The sequence below is a fragment of the Berghia stephanieae genome, chromosome 15 (genome assembly GCF_034508935.2).
Source record: "Berghia stephanieae isolate SIO BIC M18660-M18661 chromosome 15, UCSD_Bste_1.3, whole genome shotgun sequence".
NCBI classification, from domain to species: Eukaryota; Metazoa; Mollusca; class Gastropoda; order Nudibranchia; family Aeolidiidae; genus Berghia; species Berghia stephanieae.
In genome coordinates, this window is record NC_088374.1 from 18,371,129 (window position 1) to 18,391,128 (window position 20,000).

At 36.8% G+C, this 20,000-nt stretch overlaps 1 protein-coding gene across 1 annotated transcript in view; it reads right to left on the bottom strand.

Moving 5' to 3' along the window:
- Positions 1-38: 38 nt before the first annotated feature.
- Positions 39-20,000, bottom strand: part of LOC144960398 (uncharacterized) — a 23,777-nt gene continuing 3,815 nt past the window's right edge. The window contains exons 4-11 of the mRNA XM_078893481.1: positions 19,189-19,282; positions 17,583-17,640; positions 16,113-16,262; positions 11,133-11,247; positions 9,155-9,312; positions 6,393-6,476; positions 2,944-3,021; positions 39-122 (exon numbers count right to left, since the gene is read on the bottom strand). Coding sequence (XP_078749607.1) covers positions 39-122; positions 2,944-3,021; positions 6,393-6,476; positions 9,155-9,312; positions 11,133-11,247; positions 16,113-16,262; positions 17,583-17,640; positions 19,189-19,282 — 821 coding nt within the window. The remainder of the gene's footprint in view (positions 123-2,943; positions 3,022-6,392; positions 6,477-9,154; positions 9,313-11,132; positions 11,248-16,112; positions 16,263-17,582; positions 17,641-19,188; positions 19,283-20,000) is intronic.

Here is a 20,000-nt window from a genome sequence, read left to right on the forward strand (position 1 = left end):
GGTAGATTTGTTTGCTGGATGCTGGGAATTGGAGAACATTAAAATATTAAAGAAGGGTAGACGTCTTTGTCAGATAAAGACGTCTGGAAGTCAAAGATATGGGTAGTCTTGTTGGCGGGTTGCTGGGAATTGTAGAACATTAAAAATATTAAAGAAGGCTACAAGTATTTGTCAGATAGACGTCTTGAAGTGAAAGATATGTGTAGTCTTGTTGGCGGGTTGCTGGGAATTGTAGAACATTAAAAATGTTAAAGATGTGTACACGTATTTGTCAGATAAATGTGTCTTGAAGTTAGAGATATGGATAGTCTGGTTGGCGGGTTGCTGGGAATTGTAATTAAAGTAGATGGAGACAAATGCAATTTATGGTGAATAGAAGAACTACTACCATACAATTGGTCGCAAGCTCGTAGTGTCATTGAGCACAGTAAAATTAACTCACTTAATAAACACAAAAAAGGAAAGAATAGTATATCATAACACCCCTTTTGTAGTCTTTAATAAGAATAAACAATACAAGGTAAATTGCATTAAAGACCATTTATGATGCAATCGTGTTATCGACTTAAACAATTTATATCAAAGGCCAAGGTAAGCAGTCATTTATTGAAAAATTAAAGATCTCTGACCTTCACCTTTTAAAATAATTTTCCATTCTCCGCAAAGAACTGAACTTGTATAAAATGTATCATAACATATTACGTCATTTAAATAATACAAACAAAGGGGAGTAATTTGCATCAAAGTGAGGTGATTTTTTTTTTTTTACTTTTTTGGACAATTTAAATTAAAATAAAATCTTCTAATTTCGCATTGATTAAAAATTATATCTGCTCTTCAGATATTTTCCTATTTACTGCCATTAACGATGACTCTGTAGGAAACTGTACAACTTGAGTGCTATAATACAGTTTTTGACCAATGTTGAATATTTTGTAACCTCGGAGAGGTTCTCCCTTGGTTGGGCTTCCCCTTGATCTGAAAATCCCAAAAAGATCACAAACTGTATTGATGCTGTGCACTTAGCCAAAATAATCATAACATCCGCCAGGCAGATATAGATAGAACGAAATTTTCGTCACTCAGCTCTTTGTTATTGTTTTTAGACAGCCATTATTATGAGTAGTTCTCCCTATATCGTATCAACCAGACTATAGATAGTTGAAAGTTGACATCACTAAAGTCTTTGTTATTGGGGTTTTTTTTTGCCATCCGCGTCTATGAGTAATTATCACTAAATTGTATTAACCAGACTATAAGCGTTCAAGGTTATGCATAGATTTGTTTGTTGGTCCTTTATACTTCCGGATGGCAATGTTGTGAGCTTGTTAGCCAATCATATACTATATTTAAACGTTCAAGGTTACATATATTTTTGTGTGTTGGTACATTATATACGGCTGGTGGATGTTATGAGATTTTTGGCTGAACGCATAGCACCAATACTGTTATATCAATACTTACGTATTGCGACCAGGTTTTATACTATACTGTTATATCAATACTTACGTGTTGCGACCAGGTTTTATACTATACTGTTATATCAATACTTACGTATTGCGACCAGGTTTTATACTATACTGTTATATCAATACTTACGTGTTGCGACCAGGTTTTATACTATACTAATATATCAATACTTACGTATTGCGACCAGGTTTTATACTATACTGTTATATCAATACTTACGTGTTGCGACCAGGTTTTATACTATACTAATATATCAATACTTACGTATTGCGACCAGGTTTTATACTATACTGTTATATCAATACTTACGTGTTGCGACCAGGTTTTATACTATACTAATATATCAATACTTACGTATTGCGACCAGGTTTTATACTATACTGTTATATCAATACTTACGTATTGCGACCAGGTTTTATACTATACTAATATATCAATACTTACGTATTGCGACCAGGTTTTATACTATACTGTTATATCAATACTTACGTGTTGCGACCAGGTTTTATACTATACTGATATATCAATACTTACGTGTTGCGACCAGGTTTTATACTATACTGTTATATCAATACTTACGTATTGCGACCAGGTTATATTCATTTATTCTAGTCAGCTGATCCTGCGTAGGACGTTGCTTCAGGAACTTTCTTGCCAAACAGATTACGGTTTTCCGCCAGTCAACTTGCTTGAGTTGTTGTCATTCCCAGCCATTCACATATATCTTGTTCCCAGCTTCTTGTTGATCTACCTCTTCCTCTCTTGCCGTCTACCCTTGTCTGCAGAATGTGCTTTTCTAATGATTCGTGGCGAGTCGTATGGCCAAAATAGTTCAGTTTCAGTTTCTTTCCAGTTTGATGAAGACTTGGTGATTTTATTCCGATCCTTCTCAGGACTTCTTTGTTTGTTTGTTTTTCAGTCCATGATATTCTAAGTATTTTTCTGTAGCATGCCATTTCGAAAGCTGTGATCTTTGTGCTCTCTGCTTTGCTGATAGTCCACGCTTCGCATCGATATGTTGCAGTTGGGAAAACAACACTTATGAGCATTTTGATTTTTGTTTGAATGCACTGCCCTTTCCAGATATTATTCATCTTTTCTAGCTTTGATCTTGCCATTGCTAGTCTCCAGGTTCTATACTATACTGTTATATCAATACTTACGTACTGCGACCAGGCTTTCTACTATACTGTTATATCAATACTTACGTACTGCGACCAGGCTTTCTACTATACTGTTATATCAATATTTACTTATTGCGACCAGGTTTTATACTGTTATATCAATACTTACGTATTGCCACCAGGTTTTATACTATACTGTTATATCAATACTTACGTATTGCCACCAGGTTTTATACCATACTGTTATAACAATACTTAAATCTTGAGACCAGGTTCTATACCATACTGTTATATCAATTCTTACATCTTGAGACCAGGTTCTATACTATACTGTTATATCAATACTTACATCTTTAGACCAGATTTTATACTCCACAGGGATCATCTTGTATTCTTTAAAACCCATTTTCTTCAACATCCAGTCTTTCTGATTGAAGAAAACAAATATGAATATGAACATGAATCTGTATCTGAAACTGAATATTAATGTTACTCGAAGTCGACTCAATAGGCTTCAATAATCGTGACTTTACTTCCCTCGTACTGACACATAGTAATTTAGCAACTGGTTCTCAACGATCGAAACAATGGCGGACGCCCTTATGAAATACTTCTCCGATGAGCATAAAAGTGTATCCAGAGGAGAAAAACATTATAAGTCTAATCATGTTTTGACTTTTTTACATTCTGATCACATGACATGTAAAACAGTTCTAGCCAGTACAAAGAATAAAAAGTACTGACTTTCTTTGTTCAGAACCAAGATACTCGTAGCTGACGGACATGACATCAGACTATTGAATCCTATTCTGAATAATTGTATTCGAGGGTGGAGAGAGTTATTGAATGTAGCAGCAAACATAGTTGGTGTTTAGGCTGAAGGATTGTGATAATATTTGTTTGAATGTTTCTAAATCTGTTGTGTTCACACATGATTCGAGAAGAGCGTTCCTGTCTTTGATAGTGCATAGTGCAAATTAATATGAGAAGATGTTTGAGTTTGTAGAAAAAAAACACAACCAAAAACATAACCATTTATGGATATTCACTTAACAACGCCACTATCACATTATCTCATTCGTCTGTAGTGTTACGTTCATCTTTTTTTTGCAGATAAAGAGGAAACCAAAACGCCCTCATTATCGGATCTCGTCCACCAAATTTGAAGCTTACATTCAATTTCACATTGTTATGTATTGCTTTGAGCTTCGAGCGGCAAAATTTACAAAGCGAAAGTAAAGATTTGTTGACTGTTGGAGCAAGTCATATGGGACCACATTCTCACCCCATGTATTACAATAAAGTAAGTCAAGTGAGCTAGGGCTAGGTGACTTGCTCAAGGCCACACAACGCAGCGGCGGGTGATCGAACTCGTTACCTTTTGGGTACAAACCAAGACCGTACCGCTGAGCCACGCTGTCCTCCCATAGAACCCGACTTTATCCCATGTTTTGTAGCGTATAAGTGACAATAGCAATTACTTGCTACCGTTTTGATAGAACGCTAGTGTATCGCAAGGTACTATCCGCCCGATTGGACAGACCCACCTACTCAATCAATGCTGGATGGACAGGGAGTGGTGGGGTGGGGGTCCGAAACATTTTGGGTTTTATCCGTGATTGGTAAGAGAATGTGAATAAAGAGTCTTTTCCAGGTGTTAAACCGCCGGAATTCAAACCCTGGACCATCCAGTGGCGTGGGGCCGTTGGATCGAATGGTGCCAGGCACCGCACCAATCTTTAAAAAATCATTAACAGCATAATTTAATTAAAAATAAAACAGAGATTTTCACTCCACTGTCTTTCGCCAACTCGCCAACAACATACTGCCTTTTTAGTCTCCACTCTATTCAAGATTCCGAGTCACGCACTGCACCGACTCGTGTGTTGGTGACATCACTTCGCGAAGTAGTGAGAGAGTCAACACCGTGGTGCAAAGCAATCCGAGCTCCAGTTAATGCTCTATCCATTAGTATCGCGACAGCTGATTGAGCGAGAAACTAGGTCGAATTATACTATCTTCAAATAGCGGAAAACCCCTCGACTTGTGCCAGGATCTGAGAGCTCCACCGTTGGACTGGGGGGATGCGCCAAATTAGGGTAACTTCGGCCATCCAAAATATTACATTAACTGTCAAAAACACTGATCATTGTCAAGTTTACTTGTAAGCAGCAAAGAAAAACATCATAAAACTTTAAAAAATAACATATCAAACCCCCAACTCTTTTTCACGATTATTGAATAAAGTAATTCTTTGCAACGAAGCATTGTGGACGAATTTACCAACATTTTTCTTGCTTGTAGTGCCGAGTTGATGGTTACGTGTGTATGAGTGTTTATTTGTGTGTGTGTGTGTGTGTGTGTGTGTGTGTGTGTGTGTGTTTGTGCGTGTATTTGAGTCAGTCAGAGAAAGAAAGCGAAGATTGTCAACAGTTATACTTTTGGTGTGTTTTTAGATTTTTTAAGTACTTAAGTGGAGTGATTTTTTCTTTGTGATGCTTTAAGATCTGAATCTACCTTTTATTTGTGCAATCATTAATCGTATTCCACTGATTTCCATTATTTGAGATATACTTTGAAGTTTTGTTTTGTTAAACAATGAATTGCAATGAATCAAGTTGACTCTTTACTTCGCCGACCGTTTGGGAGATTGACACTAGATGACAAATTAGAAATAAAAAGACTAGTTCCTCACCAACCAACTGATTTTGAATTAACACAGGTGTGGAAATCTCGAAAACACTCTTTTTCAGTGACATGGTATGACAGGCATGAATGGCTCACAGTTAGTTTAGTCTTTTGTCTTTATTGTCTACTTTTTACAGATACAACAAACACTGACAAATCATGGACATCTATAGGCTACAGTGAACTTAACCACTTCCATCGTATTTCTTAACCTCCTGAACGTTGGTTGTTTTAGCACACTTAAAAGAGTGAAACATTTCTTGCGAAATTCAATGAAACCTGAGCGGTTATATTCGTTAAGGATTCTGTCAATTTACAAAGCTGAAATAGATGCCATTCCAGATTTCAATAAAAACATTATAAAAAGATTTGCAGAGATGAAACATCGCCGTGCAGATTTTTTTACAAGTTCTAAAAGTAAGTAATTTCTGTCATAGGTTTTTTTTCCTCTTTTGATTTACATTTATAACATATTGATTGCATTATCTACCAAATCCAATCCTTTAAATGGTGGACAAAGAATAATTACAAAGACCTTTTCATACGGGACTTGTATCTCAGTGTTGTGGCTTGTTGTTTTCATGAATTATTATTATATTTGTTTTTGTGAGTTTTGTCCACTCGTAGAAACCATCGACCCTCCCCCACCCTTCCATAAAAGAGAGTTTTTAATATGTGCTCTCTCCTCTTAACCGTGTTCACTGTTTTAGATTTTTTTTTCTAATCATGGCACCACCATATGCCGTCAATACGCCACGCCGCTGGGACCATCCAGTCGGAAAGCTAGTGCCATAGTGGTATGACACTCGCTTTTGGATCGGAATGGCCTGAGTTCGAGTCTCCATCGGCGCATAGTTGAGTCCTTGGAGAAGGCTCACGGTACTCAGGTGTAAAAGGAGTACTTGGCCGTTAACAGCGGTGTCTCTGTCCAAAAATGTTGTAATATCGCCTAACAGGCGTCATGTCCCGTCCTACATATTAAATGTTGCTGTTGGCCGGGGACGCCTTGTAAAGCGCTTTGAGCACGTTTAGTGGATATTGCGCTGTATAAAAGCTCAATTTAATTTAATTTAAATTAATACTATCAGACAAGATTGTAGCCACACTTACCGATGCAAACGACCAGGCCTGCATGACACCAACTTGTTGAGTCACGTATGTGTCAACGTCAATTCCTCTATCAGTGTTTGTGTGCTGGGGAGGTCAAGGGGAAATATGATAAGGTATGATTTGAAAAATGTGTGAAAAATACATTATGTGTTTGTGTTTGTGTGCTGGGGAGGTCAAGGGGTGAATATGATATGATATGGTTTGAAAAGTGTGTGAAAAATAAGTGTTTGTGTTTGTGTGCTGGGGAGGTGATGGGGAAAAGATGATAAGATATGATTTGAAAAATGTGTTAAAAACACAATATCTGTTTGTGTGCTGGGAAGGTCAAGGGGTGTATATGATATGGTATGATTTGAAACATGTGTGAAAAACACAATGTGTGTTTGTGTGCTGGGGAGGTCAGGGGGTGAATATGATATGATATGGTTTGAAAAATGTGTGAAAAACACACTATGTGTTTGTGTGCTGGGGAGGTCAGGGGGGAGAATATGATATGATATGGTTTGAAAAATGTGTGAAAAACACAATATGTGTTTGTGTTATCTGGGGAGGTCAAGGGGTGAATATGATATGATATGATTTGAAAAATGTGTGAAAAATACATGTGATTGTGTGCTGGGAAGGTCAAGGAATGAATATGATAAGGTATGATTTGAAAAATGTGTGAAAAATACATTATGTGTTTGTGTTTGTGTGCTGGGGAGGTCAAAGGTTGAATATGATATGATATGATTTGAAAAATGTGTTAAAAACACAATATCTGTTTGTGTGCTGGGAAGTTCAAGGGTAAATATGATATGATTTGAAAAATGTGTAAAACCATAATGTAGAAAATATATATTAATGACGTTAAGGATAGAAATGATTATATATCCATGAGATGTAGATAACAAGATGGTAGATAAACGACTCCGTTTATGCAAAATGTGACCCATCGTCTCAAACGACATTATGTCGGAACGACCTGGATGCTTAAAAGCCGAATTAAATGTTAAACCGGTCAAAAATATAAATTGTTGGCATTAGCAACTTAAAATATGGTATCCATTGTCCTTGATAAAACACACACACTCAACACAAGTCTGATATTGCTGGCTATAAATTCAATTTTCAACATCTTAACCCTCCCGACTTAATACCTTTTTGGGGGGAAGGGTCACAAATGTAGGATTTTTAAAAACCATTATGGCCCATTTGGACGTATAGACGGTCCGACTGATGTATACAAATTTAGGAAAATAGACCAACATTCCTGTTTATTGAGCGTGTAAACGAGGAATTTCAATCTTGTCTGACGGATCTCCGCCCAAGCCTCTGATACCAGGAGCCGCCTGATATCTTCCTGTAATCGTGTTGACGTATCATCACTGGTGATTAGTTTTCACTGAAGGCCCTCTAACTTCAAACTACGGAAAGGGGTCTCTCTCTCTCTCTCTCTCTCTCTCTCTCTCTCTCTCTCTCTCTCTCTCTCTCTGTTGAGTGAGTGAGTGAGTGAAGTTCACTCATTTTTTTGTGTACGCGTGTCCCTATGGTATGTGTGTGACAGCGGTGTGATGGTGGTGGTGTATATGAGCGCGCACGCGCGCGTGTGTGTGTGTGTGTGTGTGTGTGTTGTCCCAGATCCGACGCGGAGCAATTAACTGTACGACTTAACCCTCTCCTCACCACCTGCAGCAAAATCAATACGTTTGTTACGACACAACAACATACCATTTTCTTATTCAGATATATTTTGTACATCACAACCTTTGAAGAATGATCTTTGTTTGATTAATAAGAACATAAAGTTGTTTTTGTAGAGACCTTGTTTGAGTTTTAAAAATCAATTTTTCTGCTGGGTAAGACTTCCATTTTTGGGAGAATTCTGAAAATGATCGGTAAGGTGAGAGTTAACGGAACTTCCCTCGTCGACCTATGTCGATTTACCGTGCCACACATCCATCGCGTCTAACCTATGTTCGTCAGACCGTGTACGGAAAGTCTGTACGGGCCATTACGTCTGGAATAGGCTTCAACAGTCGTGACGTCACTTCCCTCGTAATGATCTATAGTAACTTAGTAACCGGTTCTAAACTATCCGAGAAATGGCGGACGAACTTATAAAATACTTCTCCGGCTAGCATAAAATATATCCAGAGGAGATAAACATTATAAGTCTGATCATTTTTTGACTTTTATACACTCAGATCACATGACATGTGAACAAGTTTTAGCCAGAATGAAGAACAAAAATTACTGATTTTCTTTGTTTAGAACCAAGCTGCTCGTTGCTTGGCGGATGTGATATAAGTAATGTATAACGGACCAACACAAACTATGTGTAACCTTGAACGTTTATAGTCTGGTTTTTACAGTTTATTGAGAATTACCCATAAACGCGGATGGCAAAAGACAATATCAAAGGTCTGAGTGACGTCATCTTCGTTCTATCTATAGATTACATTTCATATTTAAGTGATCTTCGTCTTTTTATGTGACGATTTTTTTGGGATAGTTTCAAGTTCTTAGTTGACGAAGGCTACGGTAAAATACACCTGGTTGAAATAAACTGCTCTAATAAAAATGTATTAGTATTGATTGTATGCGCTTAGCTTAAAAAATCACAATATTGCCAGCCGTATATAACGTAACAACAGACAAAAGTATCCCTAACTTTCATTATCTGATTAATAGAATTTATTAAGGAGTAATCATAAAAATGGGTGGCTACCAACAATAACAAAGAGCTCAGTGACGTAAATTTCGTTCCATCTATAACTTACCTCGCCAGTGTAGTGGTAAGTGTTAGGACTGAGATGGAAAAACTGCGCAGGTGATTCCATCTTTGTGACGTCAGGATCAGAACCTGCGTAATCTTGGGCTAGGTTAATATCTCTGATGCTGCAATTACCATACACAAGGTCAAGGTCATAATCCAACCCTGAAAAATCCAAATGTCAAATGTCTATATTTGGTATAAAATTGAAATGTTTACATTTCAGTGGGTTTAAAGAGTCTTATAGGAAAGTTCGTTGAAGAGTTTTGAATCTATCTTTTCTCCTCCTCCTCCTCCTCCTCCTCCTCCTCCTCCTCCTCCTCCTCCTCCTCCTCCTCATTCCACTCCTCCCCCTCCTCCTCATTCCACTCCTCCTCCTCCTTATTCTATCCACCACATCCTTCTCTTCCTTCTACTCTCATTCCACGCCGCCTTCTCCTCCCCCTCCTCAATCCATTCCGATACTTTTCCTCCTCCATCATCATCATCATCATCATCATCATCATCATCATCATCATCATCATCATCATCATCATCATCATCATCATCATCATCGTCATTATCATCCTCCTAATTCTCCCTCATACTTTTCTAAGTTAAAAAAAAAAAATGTTTACTTTATTCAATAAATTTGTTTTAAAAAACCTTAGAGTCAAAAAGGAACTCACAATATTTTAATGCTACGCGTTAGGTTTTAAAAAAAACTCACAACTCCATCAGCAGAAGATATAGTACAAACACACAATGTTACAAAAAAGTGTAACCTTATACGATTATTGTCTGATTAATACAAATTAGCGTGAACTACTCATAAAAATCCATGGCTAAATACAATAACAAAGAGCTAAGTGACGTCAATTTTGTTCCATCTATAGACAGTGAATCACATTAGTGGTGTCATTGTTACTCCGACAGATTACCAGTTTTACATGATGAGTCACATATATGATAGACATGAATATCAGTACATACTTTATTTAGACTGAAATTTAACTTGAGCTCTTATTTAGCACAAATATCCACCAAAATTCTCAAAGCTCTTCACACATGTTCCTAGACAAACAGCATCACGTATAATAAAGGACGAGACATTAAGCCTGTTAGGCGATATTGCAGGGTTTTTTTCCGACAGAATCAAAGCTGTTTTCACTTTCAACGCTGAGGGTATATTATTCGCATTTACGTCACAAAATGGCTGACACCTGATTGAGGCAGCATGAGAATGACAAGCTAAGACAAAGCGACATTCGAATTCAGCACAAAATCTCAATTAAAATACCCCCCTAAGGCCAATTGAATGTTCTGATGAAAGAAATGATACCATTGGTTCAATTTATAGTACTATTGGAGAAAGTAAGATTGGATTACATTATTGTTTTTGCCTTTCAAAACAAGGCCATTGCCAGTAGAACAGATTCTGCTCTGGCCGCACAGTGCGGCAAATGGCGCTGAAAGAGTTAACGGACAGTTCTGATTTTACAATGAAGAAAAAAATGTGACCAAAGAGATTTTTCTAAGGACTCTACTATGCACCTGTCAGAACAAAGTTCGAATCCTTGACCACACTAGACCACATAAACTCACAATTAACCATATCTGAAAAAAATAGTTCCTTCAGAGTTAATAAACCCATGGAGTTGGAGTTTATCCCCGTCATTTAAATAGCGTGAAAAGGACCATAACAATTGATTGTTGTCCTGTGGATAGAACGATAGTCTTTTGCAAAGTTCTTTCTGTCGGATCCTTTAGAACAAGCAACGCAATCACTACTGTTTTGATAGGAGACTAAAACTAAATAAATAATCAAAACTTTACCCAGGACCTGTCAGAACCCAGTCTAGCATGTTAATTAAATGTTGTTGTTGTTGGCTTGTGACCCCTTGTAAAGCGATTTGAGCACGTTTTGTGGATATTGATCGATATATATTAATTTTATAACATATTTTTTTTCAAACATCCTATTTTTTTCTAAGGGTTTTCCATACCTGATTGGAAGTCCTGTAACACAAGATGACGTTGATGGTGTTCAGACACAGCCCTGGTTGGTACGGATAGTTCAGACAGCATAGAAAATACCTTCAAGTCACTGGCAAAGGTTTTCTGTTCATAGAAAATAATAATTAGATAATGGTGGTGGTGGTGATGATGATGATGATGATGATGATGATGATGAAGATGATGATGAAGATGATGATGATTATGATGATGATGATGATGATGATGATGATGATGATGATGGTGATGATGATGATGGTGATGATGAAGATGATGAGAGATGATGATGATGATGATGATGATGATGATTGATGATGATGATGATGGATGATGAATGATGTGATGATTGATGATGATGATGATGAGATGTGATGATGAAGGTGATGAGATGAAAGTGATGATGATGATGATGATGATGAATGATGAAATGATGAAAGATGAGTGATGAGATGGATGATGAATGATGATGATGATGATGATGGTGATGATGATGATGATATGATGATGTGATGATGATGATGATGATGATGATGATGATGATGATGATGATGATGATGATGATGATGATGATGGTGATGATGATGTGATGATGAAGATGATGATGATGATGATGATGGGATGATGATGGATGATGAAGATGATGATGATGATGATGATGATGATGAGATGATGATGAGATGATGAGATGAGATGAGTGGAGGATGAGAGAAATGATGAGATGATGATAGATGATGAATGAATGATATGAATGAATAGATATGATAAAATTAGAAATGATGCTATTGATAAAATTAATAATGATAATGTAAAAAAAAAAAATAATAATAATAATAATAATAATAATAATAATAATAATAATAATAATGATAATAATAATAATAATGATAATAATAATAATAATAATAATAATAATAATAATAAATAATAATAAATAATAATAATATAATAATAATAATAATAATAATAATAATAATAATAATAAATAATAATATAATAATAATAATAATAATAATAATTTAAAAATTTTATCAATTCTTAAGAATGGACTGCTATATAATTCTGTATTTTATCATGGAAACTGTAAGTTTTAAAAGATTTTTACACAGTCACTTAATGGCCGCCGCCCTCATACAAACATTGTTCACCTTATTTTTAGCCGTGATTTACCACCACCATTATTTTAATGATTGTGAACACTTTTATTCAACATCTGATTTTTACAACAGGCCTCGAGGCGGCAAACGTAAACAACGTCACATTCCAGCTGTGATTTTTAACTCAAGTGATCCACTTTTTTACAATAATATTAATAAGAACAGGCCTCGGGGAGGCACGCGGAAACAACACAACATCTCAATGGTAACAACTCGTCGTCCACCCCGCCCCCACACAAACCCCCGTCCACCACCAACACTTGTAACTGTACCGACCACAAACAGTTTCACAAACGACAACAATAACATTGTTATTGGTCTTTTAAATTCACAGTCCTGCCGTAACAAAACCGAAGAATTAAACGATTTATTAACGGAGAAGAACTTCGACATACTATTTATAGTAGAGACATGGCTCTCACAGTCTGGAGACGACCCAGTTGAAAAGGCAATGACACCCCCTGGGTACCAATTTAGATCGTATCCAAGGGAAGATCAGCGAGGGGGTGGCATTGGCGTATTTTATAAAACAACATTTTCTAAACATGTGCAAATCCTCGAAATGCGCTGCAAAACAATGGAGGCCATTGATCTTAGATTATCCCTACAGAATACAAGATACAACTTCAACTGCATCTACCGACCGCCAGCAAACAAGAAAAACAAAATAAAATTACCTGATGTTAGGAAGGAAATCAAAGAGATGCTAACTTTGCAACACACGCGTCCTGGCCATTCAATTATACTCGGCGACTTTAATTTTCACTTCGACAACGTCACGGCCACCGCTAAATTACACGAGTCATTATCGGAGAACAACATATGCCAAATTGTAACATCGCCAACCCACTCTGCTGGTCATATTTTAGATTGGGTAATTGTAGAAAATTCAGAGTCCCACAAAACCAACGCCATCGTCGATTATCTCCCCTTTTCGGACCACTCCCTCATTTCTTTCAATCTTTACGTTTCAAAACCATGCCAAGAAACCACCACCACATCAACCAGAAACATTAAAGGCATTAATTTGGACAATTTCAGAGGCGATTTAAAAACAAAACTTACTAAAAATTCAATGATTTCTCCAGACCAATGGAATAGTTGTCTCATCGAAACTTTTGACAAACATGCGCCATTCCAAACAAGGACCGTCACCAACCGCAAGTATGGTCCGTGGTATAGGTCGGACGTTAAAGAAGCTAAAACGAAGTGTCGGAGAGCAGAAAGACAGCTGAAAACATCAGGCCTTACGATTCATCGTGAATTATTCAAGAACACATTTCGTGCCTGAATGACAACATTAAAAAAGGCAAAGACCACGTATTTTCTTTCAAAATTCGAAACGTCTAAATCTTGCAAACAATTATTTAACATCTGCAATGATCTACTTGGACGTGAAAGATGCACTTCATTACCATCTACAACCAATCAAAGAGACTTGCCAAACACATTTGTCAACTTTTTTAAAGAAAAAATCCATAACATTCGTTCAGAACTAGATCGGCATGAACCATTTATAGATACAAATACATTCTGTGGTACCCCTTTAGACAAGTTCCAACCAGTTTCACCTAGTTTCATAAACGAGTTGATAAAAAAGCCCCCATTAAATCCTGCGACCTTGATCTCCTACCAGCACAGCTTTTGGCCAGCTCCATCGATACATTATTACCATCCATTACATCAATCATAAATACATCCATACTGACTGGCGAAGTTCCATCGTGCTTTAAAAGTGCCCTCGTCAAACCACTTCTGAAGAAACCATCACTGGACCACAATATATTAAACAATTATCGTCCTGTATCAAATTTACCTTTTTTGTCAAAACTTTTGGAGAAGGTAGTTCTTACACAATTAACATCTCATCTTAAGAACAACAGTTTGGAACAACCCTTTCAGTCAGCCTACAAACATCAACACAGTACTGAAACGGCGCTTCTTAAAATCTTTAATGACTTGCTATGTAATGCTGATGCTAACAATATCAATGTATTATGCCTTTTAGATCTTTCAGCTGCCTTTGACACCATTGACCATGACATTTTGTTAAGAAGACTAGAAAATACGTTCGGCATAAAAGGAATTGCCCTTAAATGGTTTACATCATATTTACAGGATCGATGGCAGACTGTCTTGGTGAATGGTGTTCAGTCAGAACAAGTTTTACTAAATTTTAGAGTGCCACAAGGATCTGTTCTTGGTCCTGTCCTTTTTACTGTATATATGCAGCCCCTTTCTAGTGTGATATCCAGATTCAATCTGAGTTATCATTTTTATGCAGATGATACGCAAATATATGATTCAGCACCCCTTAGTAATTTACAGTTCTTAATACAACGAATTACGAGCTGTTTTAATGAGATTAACTCTTGGATGTACCACAATAAGTTAAAATTAAATGATAGTAAAACTGAGATTTTAATGTTTGGAAGGCCGAGTATCCTTAAACAGGCAAATGAATCACCTATATTACTCTCGGAAATAGCACAATAGAATTTTCAAATAAAGCAAAAAACCTTGGCGTCATCATTGATAAAGATTTTCCATGACAAGCGGCGTGAATAACACCATACAATCAATGTACATAGAAATGAAAAAATAAGCAAAACTCGTAATTTAATACCGAAGCATATAGCATAACTTTTAATTAATTCCCTTGTTTTATCTAAATTGGACTATTGTAACTCCCTTTGGGCGAATTTAGCTAAAGACAAAATTAGCAAACTTCAGGTTGCTCAAAATAACGCAGTCAGACTCATTGTACGCAATAACAAAAAATACCCGTCAGCAACTCTTCTTCTCCGTGAGTTACATTGGCTTCCTGTGGAAAAAAGAGTTGCCTATAAGATCTGTACTGATGTCTACAAATCCCTGAGCACGAACAGTCCCTCCTATATTAAAGACCTAAACATATATGTCCCCAATAGAAACTTGAGGTCAAGCAATGACCAATCAATCCTTATCAAACCTAAGCCATTGCGTAAAATAGGTGAACAATCTTTTCAATTTTCGCCCCCCCCCCCCCCCCCCATTTTTGGAACTCTCTCCCATCACACGTGAGATGCTCGGATTCGTTGACAACGTTCAAATCTCGCTTAAAGTTTTATCTTTTTACATCATAATGTTGCAATATTATTTTCATATTTTGTTGTTAAATTGAATTCGTATCACGTTTCCTTCACACTTGTCTCACTGTAATATGTTTTTGTTTTATATCAATATAAAGCGCTTAGAGCCTGTGACAACGGGGTAAAGCGCTATATAAATGCCATTTATTATTATTATTATTATTATTATTATTATTATTATTATTATTATTATTATTATTATTATTATTATTATTATTATTATTATTATTATTATTATTATAATAATAATAATAATAATAATAATAATAATAATAATAATAATAATAATAATAATAATAATAATAATAATAATAATAATAATAATAATAAAAAGAAGAAGAAGAAGAAGAAGAAGAAGAAGAAGAAGAAGAAGAAGAAGAAGAAGAAGAAGAAGAAGAAGAAGAAGAAGAAGAAGAAGAAGAAAAAGAATAGGAATAGGAGGAGGAAGAAGAATATTCATAATTATATCTATATATATATAAATATATAAATATAAATATGACATCGTCACAATTCATCACCATAACCGCCGCCACTAGTCTCAACACCATCACCTACCTCTTCCTCCTTCGTTTTCATCATCACCATCATCATCATCATCATCATCATCATCATCATGATTATCACCATCATCACCATCAACATAAACAACGACAACAACAACACAACTTAATCCTATTCTCACCTCATAATAGTCAAGAGTTGGTTCTGAAGAAGATTTAGTTGTCAAGACTCCACCCACATCTATTTCCTCCACTTGGTAATAGAAGGCAACTGGAGGTGGAGGTATCCTATGGGAGATTGGGCTCTCTGGACAATTGACAAATGCTGGTCTCTGGAGGGAGACATCATCAGAATATTGGTTTGTTAGGATAGTGACACGTTGGTGTTTTCTTTTTTTTGCTGTTTGTTTTTAACCGTTTTAAGGAGCTTTCGCCTCATTTAATAACACGAGGGTGGGCTGGAAACTTTTGAAATTTTCCTTATACTTTCAAAGATACTCGACTAAAAATCGGTATTGATGTGTCAAAAGTTCTAAAGTTATGACCTCATGGGGTGACGTAATCGCTTTTGTCCTATTACGTGGTCAACAACCTCGGTCTAAACAAAAACATGTAAATTGCAGCACCAACAATATTCGATCCTTACCAATTACAGGAAAATCGTAACGTTGTTTCTTCTATTCAAAGTTTTATGAAACTAATTTGTCACAGTTAAATGAACGTGTCCTGATGAACAAAATGATGTATGTGTAGCATATAGTTATATACTACTTAGAGTTTTAAAAATCAATTTTATGTTTGTAGGACATGGCATTTCTGGGAAAATGTTGAGTAAGGCGAGAGTTAATGCAGAGTATTGTTATTGTATTTCTGATTGCTGAAGTCTGTTCACCCATTAAAATCCATAGCGGAATGAAGAGTGTATATTATAGTGAGGCTTGTGTTAGTTCTAAACCCGTTTGTGGCAAGGTTTGTGGAAGGCGGAGATCTGATCAAAACAAAACTTTAAAATTAAACTCGATGCGTGAGGCCCCGAAGTGTCTCGGATGTCAGTAATCAAATTGGCGTGTTAGACATTGGGAAAGAAGTTGGAATTTCAAAGGAAAGGGTACACCACTTCGTAACAATGATCCTTAGAAACAGGTGCGTTTCTGCCACGTGGGTCTCACGAATGTTTATAAGTGACATGAAAGAGCAACAAAAAGAAAAAAAAACAATATGCTCCAAACTATTGAAAGTGAATGAGGACGAAGGCGATGCCTTTATTCATCCACTAGTCACTGGATTTGAATCATGGGCTCACCATTTAGGACCCATAAAGAAAACGCCAGTCTAAGGAATACCGACACTGGTTTTCGGATCGGATGATCTTGGGTTCGAGTCTCGCTCGGCGCATAGTTGAGTCCTTGGAAAATACTCTTTACTCAGATTCTCTCACCGTACTCATGTGTAAAATGAGTACATGACCGTTAGCAGTGTTGTATCTGTCCGAAAAAATTGTAATATCGCCTAACAGGCGCCTTATCACGTCCTACATGTTAAGTGTTGCTGTTGGTCAGGGAACCCCTTGTAAAACGCTTTAATCGCGTTGAATGGCTATTACGCTATATAAAAGTTCAATTTTTAAAGCCTTCACTCTGTATCGCCCCTACCTCCATCCTCTCTTTGACCTCCTTAGAAATCTTGTCTGTAAATTGTGTAAAGTCCTGTCTGAAAAGAAAGAAAGAAATTAAATAGGACAATGAGATATTTGGTACGGCTTGTTAGCAAATCAAAAGAACTTAAAATGTGTCACTAACTTAGCGATTTCTGTTAAAATCCTACTTAAGCAATAATAAAATTGAGACTTTTATACAGAGCATATAGCCACTAAACATGCTCTAAACGCTTTACAAGGGGTACCTGGCCAACAGCAACATTTAACATGTAGGACGTGACATGTCGCCTGTTAGAGGACTTTACCATTTTTTGTTGGAAAGAGACAACGCTGTAAACGACCAGGTACTCACTTTACACCCGAGTACGCTGAGAGAATGTGAGTAAAGAGCCTTTTCCAGGGACTCAACTATGCGCCGAGCGAGGCTCGAACCCAGGACCATCCGATCAGAAAGCGTGTGTCATACTTCAAGACCACATGGCCGCACATTATTGAATTGTAAGCTTCAATTTATTAGACGAAGACAGATACTGTGTACGTTTCGTTTATCAACAAAACACGATGAATGAAAGACTAAAAACGAATGAGATATGTGTGAATGGCGTACTACTGATATTGAATCATAAGGTGGAATAACTATTTTAGTAGCAGGATGTACAGGCAGATTCTTAGGATTACGGGACGTAAAAGAGCGAGGGTGGATGATCTTTATTAACGACTAGCATATCATATTTAGACTAGAAAATAAGATGGAATTACTCTAAAACCAGAAGATTACACAAGGTATGTATCCAGTCTTCCGGACGAGTGGTTTTACACTTCCGGTAAGATTAGAACCAGTTTATTTTGATAAAAACTGTGGTTCCCTATTTGAAATATATTTCTTGACATATGTATATCTCTCTCCTTACCAGCCATTTTCAGGATTTTCCCCAAAACTTCACACCCAACTAACACAAAAATAGATTTTTTATCACTCAAACACAATAGCAGTAAGTTCTTCTGATTAATAATTTCTTTGGCAAAACATGCTCTACAACACACTGTTCATTTTTTTTTAATTTTATGAAGTAAAAATGAAATTTAAATTAGAAAAATGTTTATTTGTATCGTAACGAATGTGACGATTTTCCTATAGTTGGTAAGGAGAGGGTTAATCCTGATAATAGGACAGTTACTGATTTTAGAAAAAAATGATCACAATTTTGGTATTCTGATTATTCCCCCCCCCCCCACCCCCACCCCCCTCTCCCCCAAACAATACAAAAAAAGAAAAAGGTAGCGCATTTAAAAAGGGCAATATCCTCTAATCGTGCTCAAACCTCTTTACAATAGGTTCCAGGCCAACAGCAACCCCTTAAACATATAGCTCCAGTCATGACGTTTCTTAGGCGACAGCACCTTTTTTTCTACAGAGACATCGCTGTTAACGGCCAGGTACTTTTTTGCGCCTAAGCACGATAAGAGAATTGAGTAAAAGAGCCTTTTGCAAAGACTCAACTGAGCACCGCTCAGGGCGGACTCGAACCCTGGACCTTCCGATCCGAAGACGAGTATCATACCAAAAGATCAGCCGCAAAGCCGCACGAAATTTATATCACCTCAATTGGGTTGTATTCCCTGTGTTTTCATCAAGAATTGTGCTGTCCTCCATTAATAGAACGGGGTTCTCCGATCCTGTAATGTTCACTTTCTCTGGAAGATAAAATATAAGATAAAAATCGGTTATACTCAAAGTACTCAACCAAAACAAGTACCAAATCACTGAACATAAAATGCCAAGAAACACTGATGCTATGGATTCTAATTTTGGCTCAGATGGAGACTATTGTGACATATCTTAAGGTGAGATATTCCAGCTAATAAGGCAATGGCGTTATTCTTTTTACACCAAACGGACATAACAAACACAGAGACAGACCCACAACAAGCATATTTACTGCGATAAATAAAGATCTCAAACGCCTCGATGACACACAAGAACTGAGATGCGAAAAGGATTTAGAACACCTGAGATCCATCGCAGCAGACCGTCCTCTGTGGAAAGAACTCACTCAACAAATCAGAGAAGCTGCCAAAGCGTCCCAGTCCCAAGAGTAGAAGGCGATCGACAATAAGTAAGAATACTCAACGTACATATGATGATGATGATGGGCCTGGAGGAAGATGATGAGCTGAACCAAGATGCATGGCATTCATTATGGCAACCTTGCAAAATGCGGGATAAGCTGAAAGAAAAAGAAGAAGAAGAAGAAGAAGAAGAAGAAGAAGAAGAAGAAGAAGAAGAAGAAGAAGAAGAAGAAGAAGAAGAAGAAAGAAGAAGAAGAAGAAGAAGAAAAGAAGAAAGAAGAAGAAGAGAAGAAGAAAGAAGAAGAAGAAGAAGAAGAAGAAGAAGAAGAAGAAGAAGAAGAAG